Genomic DNA, 13,217 nt, shown 5'->3' on the forward strand with positions numbered 1-13,217 from the left:
CATTTTTCCTTCTTTCTTTCAAATTCCACTTCAGTCTTCTCACTTGGCAGGGTCTTTTCCAAAAAAGGAAATTCGATGCAACCTTATACCCCTTAAAATTAGGGCTTTTCCTAGGAGGTGCTGCTCCAAAAAATCGATACTTTGGATTGCTTCAGAAAAGAAGGCTAAATTGCTGCCTCTTACCCCATGTCTATAGCCTTTACTTGAGTTGTGATGAAACGATCACACATCTATTAATCCCCTTTCCTTTTGTGTCTTTTATTTCAAAGTGGTCTTATTCTCTCTTTGGTTGTAAGTGGACCCATACCTAAAATGTGGTAGCCCTTTTTAACCCAAGTTTCTTTAGGCAACCGAATAAAAAGGGAAGAGTTATGTGGACAGAAACAAGAGAAGCTGTTATTTGGTCAGTTTGGGAAGAAAGAAATCATAGAATTTTTCAATGACTTGAAAATTATGAGGAAACCATTGACTGCATAACTATAATTCATTGGCTGAAATTGATCGAATTCTTCAAAGGTTTCTCCATTGAAGAGGTTGGAATGCAGTGGCTAATTTTACTTCTATAGATAAATAATGTTTTTCAGGAATCCCGATCCCCTTTAGCACAACAAAGGGTGAAGCTGAACTTTGATGGAAGCTCAACAGGTAACCTAAGTCCTAGAGTTGAGGGAGTTTTCAAAGATGGTGAAGGCAACTGCTAGCTTTATTATATTAAGGACCTTTAGGAGCAGGGGACCCATTAAGAGAAGAAGTGCTAGTGATAGTCCTAGAGTCCTACATTTTGGGGGTGCAAGCATTTAGACAATTTGTGAGGGAAATCAACTATTTAGCAAGGGACTAAGGGAGAGAGGGTTTCCTTTAGGTGGATTAGAAGATCAACAAATGGCAAAACAAGGGTTTTCCAGGGAGAATTTGTTCTAATGTGTTAAAATGGATCAGCACCTCTTTTTGGGTGGTAGATAGTTGTAATTTATTACAATCTTCCTTGATGAAAGTAACCGTTAACAATCAGGAAGAAAAAAAAAAAAGAGGACAACGACAACCGATTTTTGTAATTTGTGTTAAAGTGGGGTCAGCACCTCTTTTTGGGTGGTGGATAGTTGTAATTTATTATAATCTTCCTTGATGAAAGTAACCGTTTCCAATCAAAAGAAAAAAAAGACAACCTCAAAGAAAGGGATCCTTACTTAAGAAGTTGATCACAATAATGAAAATTGAGTTCTTGTTAAAATGGAGAGAATTTGTTCTAGGATGTTTTGTAATTTGTGTTCAAACACCTCTTTTTGGGTGATGGAAAGTTGTAATTTACTATAACCTTCCATGATGAAAGTATCCGTTTCCAATCAAAAAAAAGGACAACCTCAAAGAAAAGGATCCTTACTTAAGAAGTTGATCACAGTAATGAAAATTTAATTCAAGATCTAATAACGACTATAAAAAGTATGTGTGTGCTTTGGTTGGGGGAGCAAAAATAGTCTACCTATACAAAGAGTGTTGTCAAGCTTACCAAATACCGGTGCAGCAGTTGATGATTGGAGTTGTGACGATGATGTGGGAGCTGATATCTTAGTTGACAATGAAAAACTTGAGAAAGGACTGGTAGTGCCAGATGTGGCGGTAGTGGTCGTAGCTGCTGATGTTGACGCTGTAGTTACCGATGAAGAACTAGTCCCGAAAACAGGAAATGATGGCGTAGAAGCAGATGAGCCAGAAGCTTGTGAAGAGAACAAAGCAGGAGAAGAAGACGCAGGGGTTGCACTCACTGCTGGAGTTGCAGCACTGGTAGCTGTGACAGTTGAAGAAACAGATTGTGCTGAAGAAGATCCAAAACTTAAAGAAATAGGTTTTGCGGTAGAACTTGCAGCAGAGCTAGCAACGCCAGAGGTAGCACTTCCAAATCCAAACGAAGTTGGGAATGCAGATGATGATGGAGTTCCGAAAGACAAACTTGATGAGGAAGAAGAGGAAGACGCTGAGGTAGAGGAAACGATCGTAGCAGTAGAACTCGCAGAACTTTTAGAAAGAGCTGAGCTACTCGGAAATGAAAATGATGGTGCTGCAGAGGCTGAACTCGAAGAAAACAAGTTGGTAAAAGAAGGAGCGCTTGAAGCTGAAGATGATGACAATGAGGAAGATGAAGCCCCAAATAATGAAGGGGCAGAGAAGGCCGGGGGAGTACTAGCAGCAGAAGTTGAAGCCGAAGAAGCTCCAAACATTTTTGAAGCAGAGAAAGCCGGAGAAGGGGCGGCTGTGGTTGTAGGAGTCGAAGTCGAGGAAGATCCGAACAATGTCGAGGCAGAGAAAGCAGAAGTGCTAGTAGCAGTAGTTGTAGGAGCCGAAGATGATGAATTTCCAAACAAAATCGAACCAGAGACAGCGGGAGTGCTAGTAGAAGTAGTCGTAGAAGCAGAGGATGATGAAGTTCCAAACAATGTCGAACCAGAGAAAGGAGAAGAAGTGGTCGCAGGAGATCCGAATATTGACGGAGTAGAGAACGCCGGGGCGGGACTAGCAGAAGAGGCCGAAGTCGTAGATGTCAAAGACGTCCCAAACAGCGACGAACCAGTACTTGCGGACGATGCAGAACTTGTAGACAATGGAAACGAGAATGAGGGAGCAGACGCAGAAGATGCACCAAAACTAGAGGGAGTTGAAAAATTTGAAGTAGACGAGGACGAAGTAGAACCGGTTGCGAAGGAAAATTTCGGGGCCGAAGAGGACTGGGATCCACCAAAGATACTAGGCGTCGTTGAGGAAGAGGTGGTAGGGTTTGCGGAAGGAGTGGAACCAAACGACGAAGCCCCAAATGAGAAACCACCAGATGAAGCAGCAGAACCGAATAGGGAGGGGGATGCGGAGGAAGAGGTGGTGGCGGCGGCGGCGAAGGGTGACGTTGGGGTGGTAGAAGAGAAGAGAGGAGATGACGAAGAAGATGAAAAGTTGAAGGATAATGGTTGAGATTGGGAAGACGAGGAGGAAGGAGTGGATGAGGGAGTGAAGGAAAAGCCCGACATGTTCCCCGCTTCTGCGACGGTCTGTGGATCGAGGGTTTTGGGAGGGGTTTCTTGTTTCTTCCTTTTTCGCGGCTAAATGCAATTGAAATGCCCTTCCCACTCTCCCAGTTCCGGTTCCCCACTTTCTCCCTTTCCGTCTTGCTATGACCGAACGTTAATATGGACCCGATGATTCGCAGTCGATCAAATGGGAAATTTACTAAAACCTCTCTGTACTTTTTACTCCCACAGTGATGGTTTTTGCAACCAATGCCGTTTCCTGTGTTTTTTTAGAAAACGGTGTAGCATTGGCATAGCCGTTTATTTTTTCATCATTCAACGTTTGTACTTTATTTGTTTGCAAAATCGGAAAAAGTAATAATTACGGGCCTGTTTGGCGTGTTTTTTTGGGAAAGTTATTCTGATAGCTTTTCTAACATGCAAAAGACGCATTGAGCTTTTGCATGCTGAGCAACCCGAAGCATATTTGGGAGATGTACATCTTTCTGTGTCTTTCTGTGCGAAAATAAAAAACGAAAGATGCAAAAAACTTCATTTGAAGCTTCCTGAAATCAGCCCAAAATGGACTTTTCGTATCTTTTCGGTGCTCCGTCTTTTGGCGGTTAGATCTGCTGCGAGCCAAACGGGAATAGATCAAAAATCTATTTTCTTAGCTTGTAAGCAACCGAAAGACCACGCATAAAGACACGCCAAACGGGCCCATGCCTAGGCATCACTAGGTGAAGCTTTAAAAAATAACTTCCCTATACGGTAAGCGTGCACAAAAACTGAAGTCCACTTTTACCATTCTCGATGTTTACACAAGATGACAAGAATAAGAGAGGGGAACTGTTGAGGTGGCGCCTATATAGCAGCGTTTGTTGAATAAATCCCCAAACCAAACACCTCGATACTCTTTTTTCGTAATATGCTTTTTTCTTTTTTTTTCTATTGTAGATGCAATGACAGATGAAAGACAATACTAATTAGAATGATGAAAATACGAACCTCTCCTTGCTTTTAGAAGTCTTGGAGGGCTTGACCGTTTTTGTTGTTTTCGTTTCGAGTTCCAATTGTTGCTCTTCTAGCGGGAACAACACACCGTCAATGCCTTGCATTGAAATCCAACCGTCCGTGTAGATATTAGGACCGAACAAATAGGCAGACCCATCGTCTGGTATTCCCGGATGAGGTGGTAGTACATGATCTGTTCCGGTGCTCCAGGTTCGCTCAGCTGGTCCACTTCGCCAAGGCCTCGTCGTTAGGTGCTAATCCGGTCAATACGTAACCGTCAGAAACCAGTTTCCCCATTTCCGTGGCTAACAATATCATGTTCACAAGAATATTTGCTAACTCGTATCCACTGTAATGTAGGAAGTTTGGATGGCGTCCTTCACCTGGCTCTCACCGTCAAACCAATGGTGAGGACTACCCTGCCCTAGTGCAGGTACCGGTGCACTACATAGAGCAGAAGCAATGGCCTCGTAGATCGAGAGCGAAGGAGTTGAATTGGGGGGAGCAAGTAGTGCCGCCTTCTTCAACCGATGGGCTCTAGGGTCCACTTTCGGTGCTCCTTCTGGTCGAACGGCTGAGATAGAACTGAGGCTTCGGCGACGTTTGAAATCTTCCTGCACGGATCGTGGAATCAATAACCATTCAATCCCATGGATAACACCATTGGGGCGGACCACAACATCGGGGTGGATAACAGTCACAAGATCAACAACCTTCTTGCCGGAATCCTTACACGTTAAGTGTAGGTGATCGTTGGAAAGCGTCTGATGTCTGACTGACTTAGCTGCAATCTTCAGCCAATCATCTGACGCTATCCGTTTGGGAATAATGTGAAACATCAAAAGAGTCTGAAGAGACTTGAGATTACCATGCTCGAGAAGGAACCACTTGAACTCGGGATTGAGGTCGCTTTCCAAAGCTTCATTTTTGGGAGCGAAAATGGTGATGTTATACTTCCCAATCACTTCTTATAGGTTTGCAAAAGGAGAGCTTTCTAGACCAGCTCGGAGAGTTCGGTGTAATGTGAGTCGAGGAGGGCCACTATGACGGAATGAGAGTTGATTTGGTTCGGAGTTAGACGGGGAAAACTGATTTACACCTAAGTTTTCCGACAATGCAGTGCCGATTGCAGCAAATAAGAGAAGGAACAACAAGTAGAACAACTTGATGCGCCATAGATCTCAGAATCCATGGCGACCTAAGAGGGGAACCAGTTTCAGAGAGTTGAAAATTTGGCACAAAAACCAGAGAGGCTTGAATCTTCGGATGCATGTTTCTACTCCTTTCGTTTTCTTGTCCAAGTCAAGTGGGCATTTTCGACATACGAAGGGTATTTTGGATATTATGTAATATTAAATCAAACATGTGAAAGGAAGATTTAGACAATTGTCAAAAAATAGTAGGGATAATGATGGTCAATTTTTAAACATTAAGGGTACACTTAATCAATTAGCTAAACTATAAGGCTAGTTTAAGAAATTTATACAAGTATGTCTCACATAAAATTCCTACATGTTCACATGTGACCAAGAACAAAAACAAAAAATAATTATTTTTATTTAATAATTAATTATTAATAAAAATAATGATTTATTAGTAAAACAAAAAATATTTGACTTTTTAACTTGAGTAATTTCAATGGGAAAAATAATAGGTGGATCCCACTTAAAATTTCCACCTATTCACATCAAACCAAGAATAAAACCAAAATAATTATTTTTTAATAATTAATTACCAATAAACTATTAATAAAAACTAGTACTATTATTTATATCTTATTATTAATAAAAAATTATATATTATAAATATAAAAACCAATGAATTGAACTGGTCAAATACATTTATATTTATTATTAATGATTTATTATTTTATTAATAATTAATATTAATATTTGTTATTAATAAATATATTTATATTTATTAGTAAAAATTTATTAATGATTGATTATTAAATAAAAATATATGTTTTCCACATGTGAATATGTGGAGATTTTCTATGGGACCTAATGTAATTTTTCAAATAAATCTTTTGACTTGAACAATGCCACATTAGCGGGGCTTATTAATTTATTATTTGTCTAACATAAATCGTAAGTAGTATCTCTAGCAATGTCAGTTTTTGCCTAAAAATGGCATTCTCACCATGGTTTGAGGACGAAAGTGGCCTATTTGAAACTTTTTGGCGTAGCCTTTTCACAAAGTTCGAGGGTTGTCAATGCCAAAAAATCCTATAGAAAATACACAAATGATCAAATATCCTTTAACATTCAAAACATTATTAAATTCAACACATCATACATGCCTTACAAAAAATAAGGGAAAATATATGATATCATCAAAAAGGCTTTGACCAATTAAAATTCCAATGAATTTTGATGAAAATCCACCTGATTGGTTATCGTTTTTATGATGTTGGTTGATTGGGTTGTCAATGCTAAAAAATCCTAAAGAAAATACACAAATTATCAAATATCCTTTAATATTCAAAACATTATTAAATTCAACACATCATATATAAGTTTACATGCCTTACAAACAATAAGGGAAAATATATGATGTCATCAAAAAGGCTTTGACCAATTAAAATCCCCATGAATTTTGATGAAAACCCATCTGATTGGTTATCATTTTTATGATCTTGGTTGATTGGGTTATAAGTTTTCATGCATGGTGTCTTCCAAACATAATAGAACCTATAATTTAATTATAACCACTATAGGTGTTTTAGTAAATACAATGTATAGGTTGGGTTTAGCCTAACACCATTCCCTACTTGTACCCATGCGGGTTTTAAAAACCTAAAATCCATAGACAACCTTTTTTAACAAAAAAAAAGGGCGGGTACCCATCGAAGGATTGTCATCCTTCGTTTTGAGGATAGTGGATATTGTTGGTTTTATGTATTTCAATGATAAAAAAGCTCATATAGAGCACTAACATTGTGGAAACATAAAATGTACAGTTGCAAAAAGTGACTCTTTGCTTGAACTCAAAGACTTGAAGAAACAAATGTATGCACAAAGGAGTAGCCTAATCAAATGATAGATTGAATGATCTCTAAGCTAGGAAAGCAAGAAGAAATGCTACCATGAATAAGGATAAGAAAAAGAAGACATCAAGCTCCAATTGTTCCAATTTTTTTTTTCTTTTTATGACTTGATGTAATCAGTTGCAATATGCACTACTTGGGTTTTACTTAGACCTACAATGGTTATACCAATTTTTAGAAATCAATAGTTAAAGCTTGAAAAGGTTCTTAAACTCTTCCCAAATTCAAGATTGGTCTTAATTGTAAACATTCTAAGTTTGGAAGCATAGCTACTAAAGTTTTATAAGGTTGGATGTTGTCAATAAATGACTATCTAATAAGCAATAGTTGACTACTACCATTGACAATAGTGTAGTGTTTAGCGAGGTAAAGTAGTATATAATTAACCTTTAACAACCAACTACTTTGCAAAAAATCTATCTCACACGATTACTAATAGAGGATGATTTGGCCCAACCCCATGGACCAAGAACATGTGCGCATGACCTGGCTTGGTGGACAGTCCAGCCTAGCAGCATGATCTCGACTCGATGGGAAGGAAGCGCCAAGTCAAAGATTGACAACTCACCGAGGACTAACACCTCGGTGAGTCCGACTCCCGCCTAGCTCGGAGAGCTCGAGCTCTCCCAAAGGAATCCCAAGCTTTTCCCCGCCTGAAAGGGAGCACCTCAGTGCTTCAAGACAGGGACCGATCTGCCCCAAAGCAGCCCAGTATGTGGTAGCTTGGCAAGTTGCATGAAGGAGGGCAGGAGGATTTCCTGCCCAACCACCATACCCAACAAATCTGGTGACAGCAGCCATGTCCCTCGTCAGGCAGCGTCGCGCCTGCCACCTTTAGAAGGTGTCTTACACCTGGCAGGCACGTACCCTGCGGTGACGGCCCCGCGCGTACCACCTCAGCTCTGCCAGTAACGGCTGCGGCAGGTTGACAGTGGCGGTTATACCCGCCCTGTCAGAAGCCAAGGGGCCAGGGGCAACCGATTTCTGCTATAAGGAGTTTAGTATCAAGGAGAACAGGTATGATCTGGATTATCTTCATCCTCAATACTCGCGCTATCTGCACTCTTAGCCTTCATCTTCTCCTTGCTTCTCCTACCGAGTACTAACTTAATCATCGGAGTGTTCCCGCCGGGTAACTCCCTCCGGGATTCTTCTTCTTCTCAGGTATCTTCCAGGAGCCACGTGAGTGCCAGGTAGGAGTGACCGGATCGCGCTACTTCATTTGGCGCCGTTTGTGGGAAACGCTTCGAAAAGCCTTTCTCTAAACCTTCACAGCTCTCTCTCCTTCAAAAACTCAACACTCATGGCATCCTCAAGCAACACCGGACGAAGCATGGAGATGGATGACTCCAAGGAACAACCCCAACTTCCTACTGTCTGCATCAGACAGTTCACCGTCCCCCTCTCGGCGGACGGGATCCCTAGCCTGAACGTGCCTCTTACAGGGGCACCTGCCATTGCTCCACTCCCTACTACAGTCGGACCAACCTTCATCGAACCCTCACTTGTGCCCCCAGCGGCCAGCCCGAACCAACTGGAAGACTTGATGTGGTGCATGCGGGCCATGTAGGCTCAAATGCAAAAGTTCAAACAGTTACAGCTCTATCAGCAACAGCTGCTACACCAGGTCTCCCAATACTAGTATCAGCAGCAATTTTCCCAGCTGCCTCAACCTTAGCTTCAATAATCGCAGCTCCCTCCTCGGCACCCAGCCTCACAGCGAGCTAGGTCTCACCGTCTGGAGGAGCACCTTTCTCGCCAAGGAGAGGCCCCCAGAACCCTCCTAGGAGCCAGGCCTCATCCCGCGGCGGACAAGAAAGACTGGCCACTCCGATCTAACTGTGGGCGGTCAGGTCGGGAGGACCTCAACTTTCTAGGTCCACGTCGCCTCAGCCCTCCAAGCCCGATACCCCATTCTTAGAGAACCGGTTCGAGATTCTGGTCGCAGGCTCTAAGCAGGATCCCTCTGTCCGTAGTCATCACCAGCGGCCCGAGCTACTTCCTGCACACACCATCCCGGACAGCACAGAGGTGAGCAGTACAAACGGCGAGCCCGCCAAGAAGCAGAGACACCGCCGCCGAGCTCGCCGGTCTTCCACCCATGACCTGCCCGAGCTCGAAGGCAAAGAAGAAGTAAGCTCGAGCAAAGTCAAGGCTCCCATCCTTTCAGTTCAATCCCCCTATCTCCCGAGCTCCTGGCAGTCCCAATGCCAAAAGATTTCAAGCTCCCCCCTCTTGACAAGTACAACGGGTCGTTCGACTCGAATGATCACGTAGATGCCTTCCAATCGCAGATGCACCTAACGAGAGCCAGCGAGTCGTGCATGTGCGTGGCCTTCTCCACCACTTTCAGAGGAGCAGCCCGCACATGGTACCGAAACCTGGCACCCGGATCAATAAGAAGTTGGGCACAGTTCGCGCAAGCCTTCGCATCCCACTTCGTTACCAGCAAGCGATGTCTGCGGACCGAAAAAAACCTCCTCAACATAGTGCAGAGAGAGGGAGAGTCCATCCGGAGCTACATCAAGCGGTTCAACAATGCTTGCATGCAGATACCGCGCCTGGACCCGGTCGTGCACCTCGCAGCGGCCAAGAAAGGCGTGACGCATAAAGAGTGTTAGAGGGGAAATCCCAGTGAGAGAAATAAGAATTTGTACTACAGTTTTCACAGAGATCACGGTCATAGTACCGAAAATTGTAAAAACCTCCGCGACGAACAGTCGCAAAGGCAGCCTCCGGAAGAGAGGCCGGTTCGGGCCACCATCCACATGATAGTGGGAGGCCCGATTTTCACGGGTTGTACTTCAGCAGCAGCTCGGACATCAGTTCGTGAAGCCGCCCGGGAAGAACAGAATCCTTCGAAGCGGCCGAGGACAGAAGAGCCAATTTTCTTCACGGAAGATTATGCGCGAGGGGTCCACTACCCCCACGATGACGCACTCGTGCTAAAGCTGAGAATCAACGACTTCGAGGTCAGGCGCGTACTCGTTGATTCGGGCAGCTCGGCTGACATCCTCTTCAAAGCTGCGTTCGACCAGCTTCAGTTGCTGAGAAGTGACTTGAAGCCCGAGGAGACTCCTTTGGTGGGCTTTAGTGGAGAAGAAGTCCGGCCCCTTGGGAAAATAACAGTACCTATGGAAGTCGGCACATGGCCTCGCGTAGTCAGACTCAGCCATGACTTCTTGGTGGTCGCGACCCCCTCCCCATACAATGCCATAATAGGCCAGCCGATCACCCATGTCCTACGGGCGGTGGTCTCCACCTATTATTTAGCTATGAAGTTCCCAACAGACTTCGTTGTGGGGGTAGCGCGGGGTGACCAGCTCGAGTCCCGCAAGTGCTATGTCGCCGCCCTGAAGGGAAAGACCAAGGTGGCCGACGACCTCGAACTGGAGCGGCCTGCGGAGCAAGGTGAAGAACAAGCCGCGCCCACGGAAGAAACAGTCGCAATCCCGACCTCAGCAGCAGACCCATCTCGGATGCTTTAGATCGGTGCTTCCGTCCAGGAACCTCTTCGATCCGAACTGGTAAGCTTCTTACTTCAAAATTTAGATATTTTTGCATGGTCCACGGCAGAGATGCCCGGTATAGACCCCGACCTTATAACTCACAAGCTGAACACTGATCCTGTAGTTAGGCCCGTTAGACAGAAGAAACGCAACCTAGCCCCGGAGCGGTGGAAGGCGGTCGATGAGGAGGTCAAGAAGCTCCTCGCAGCTGACTTCATAAGAGAAGTCCACTACCCTGGCTGGGTAGCCAACCCCGTCCTGGTAAAGAAGACCAACGGCAAGTGGCGCATGTGCGTCGACTACACCGACCTAAACCGGTCTTGCCCAAAAGATTGCTTCCCGCTCCCCATAATTGACTGGTTGGTGGACACAACCGCGGGGCACGAGTTGCTAAGTTTCTTGGACACCTATTCGGGCTATAGCCAAATCAAGATGGACCCGGCGGACGAAGAAAAGACTGTCTTCATCATGGAGTTCGGTATATACTGTTACAAGGTTATGCCCTTCGAGTTGAAAAACGCAGGGGAAACCTTTCAAAGACTTGTAAATAAGTTGTTTGTGCCATTAATTGGCAAAAAAGTAGAATGCTATGTAGACGACATGGTTGTCAAAACTCAATTTTCACATGAATTAATACAAGACTTGAAGTCTGTTTTTGAAATTTTGCGTAAGTTTAATATGAGATTGAACCCAAACAAATGTGTATTCGGTGTGACCTCGGACAAGTTCCCAGGATACATCGTTAACCGGCGCGACATTGAAGCCAACCCGGATAAGGTTAAGGCCATCTTAGACATGAGACCACCCCGGAAGTTGAAGGAGGTTCAGATGTTGAATGGCCGCATAGCCGCCCTGATCCGCTTCATGTCCAAATCGGCGGACCGCTGTTTGCCGTTCTTTAAGGCAATCAAGAGCAAAGGGTTCGAATGAACCCAAGACTGTCAGCTCGTGTTCGACGAGCTCAAGAAATACCTTGCTAGTGTGTCGATCTTAACCCGGCCCGAGGAGGGCAATGTTTTAGAACTGTACCTCCCGGCAAGCGACGAAGTGGTCAGTTCGGAACTAATAAAAGAGGTGGATCGGGTTCAACGACTCATCTATTATGTTAGTAAAGTATTCCAGGGAGCAGAGACGAGATACCCAGAGATAAAAAAGCTAGCATACGCGCTGGTAATTGCAGCTCGGAAGCTTCGCCCTTACTTCCAGGCTCACACTGTTATCGTTCTCACCGACAAACCTCTGAGGCAAGTCTTACTTAAGCCCGAGGTCTCTGGTTGGTTGACGAAGTGGGCCGTTGAGCTCAGCGAGTGCGACCTCCAGTACAAGCCGCGAATTGCCATCAAGGCCCAAGCCTTAGCAGATTTCATCGCCGAATGCACATTTAGCTCCGAAGTCCCCAGGCCGGTTGAGCACGAGGCTCCCAGCTCGGGTGAGCCCGAAGCTCCCAGGCCAGTCGAGTTCGAGCCCTGTTAGGTAGCAGTCAGCGTGGCATCTCTCTTAGTTCGGCCAAGTACGAGTTAGAATGAGGAGCCCTGGATCCTTCACATAGATGGCTCCTCGAACCAACAAGGCATCGGAGCTGGAATAGTTCTGCACGGCCTAAGTTGCACGAAACTGGAATACGCGCTATGCTTCCAGTTCGCGGCATATAAAAATGAAGCGGAGTATGAGGCGTTGATAGCTGGACTAGCTCTAACCAGAGAAGTAAAAGCCAAGCACATCGTTATCTGCAACAACTCCCAGCTCGTGGTCAACCAGGTCACCGGCGAGTACGAAGCTCGCGAGCCAACCATAATCGCCTACTTAGCCAAAGTCAGAGAGGCCCTGCTCAACTTCTAGTCACACTTTATCAGGCAAATCTCAAGGTCGGAGAACGTTGAGGCCGATGCCCTGTCCAGATTAGCCAGCGCCAGCGACATCACCATGAGAACCGTATACATAGAGGACTTGCCTCGGCCTAGCATTCTCGGGGGGGCAGAGGAGGTCACTCCCGTCGTTCAAGCAGAGCCGAGCTGGATTAACCCGCTCGCGAGTTTCCTGCTACACGGGACCCTCCCTGCAGATCGCAATGCAGCCAGAAGGGTGCAGCGCCAGGCAGCCAAATACGTCATGATAGACGAACGGCTATACTGGAGATCCTACATGCTCCCCTACCTCCATTGCTTGTGACCTACCGAAGCCGAGCTCGTACTCCGCGACACTCATGAGGGATTGTGCGACGGGCACTTGGGGAGCAGGGCCCTTGCCCAGAAAGCACTTCGATAGGGGTATTATTGGCCAACAAGGAAGGCAGATGTTATTGATCTTGTTAGAAAATGTGACAAATGCCAGAGACATGCCAATGTTCACCACCAACCCGCAGCCGACCTCAAGTATCTTACCAGCCCGTGGCCCTTTGCACAGTGGGGCATCGATCAACTCGGGCCATTCTCGCCAGCAAAAGGCGGGAGGAAGTTCTTAGTAGTAGTAGTTGACTACTTCACCAAGTGGGTGGAAACTGAACCCCTTGTAACGATCACAGCCCGGAATGTCCATAACTTCCTTTGGAAAAACATCGTGTGCCGCTTCGGATTACCTCGGGTATTGATTTCTGACAACGGCAAGCAGTTCGAGGACATCAAATTCCAAGACTGGTTCCAAGACATGGGAACC

At 45.2% G+C, this 13,217-nt stretch overlaps 1 protein-coding gene and 1 pseudogene across 1 annotated transcript in view; both read right to left on the bottom strand.

Annotated features, from left to right (window-relative positions):
• Positions 1-3,173, bottom strand: part of EMB2766 (structural constituent of nuclear pore) — a 47,614-nt gene extending 44,441 nt beyond the window's left edge. Inside the window, exon 1 of the mRNA XM_010260544.3 lies at positions 1,508-3,173. Within this exon, the coding sequence (XP_010258846.1) occupies positions 1,508-3,014 (1,507 nt within the window). The 5' untranslated portion in view covers positions 3,015-3,173. The remainder of the gene's footprint in view (positions 1-1,507) is intronic.
• An 806-nt stretch (positions 3,174-3,979) lies between these two features.
• On the bottom strand, positions 3,980-5,443 carry LOC104598701 (fasciclin-like arabinogalactan protein 17 pseudogene; annotated as a pseudogene).
• Positions 5,444-13,217: the final 7,774 nt, after the last annotated feature.

The sequence above is a fragment of the Nelumbo nucifera genome, chromosome 6, assembly GCF_055504915.1.
Source record: "Nelumbo nucifera cultivar China Antique chromosome 6, China Antique-T2T, whole genome shotgun sequence".
Classification (NCBI taxonomy): domain Eukaryota; kingdom Viridiplantae; phylum Streptophyta; class Magnoliopsida; order Proteales; family Nelumbonaceae; genus Nelumbo; species Nelumbo nucifera.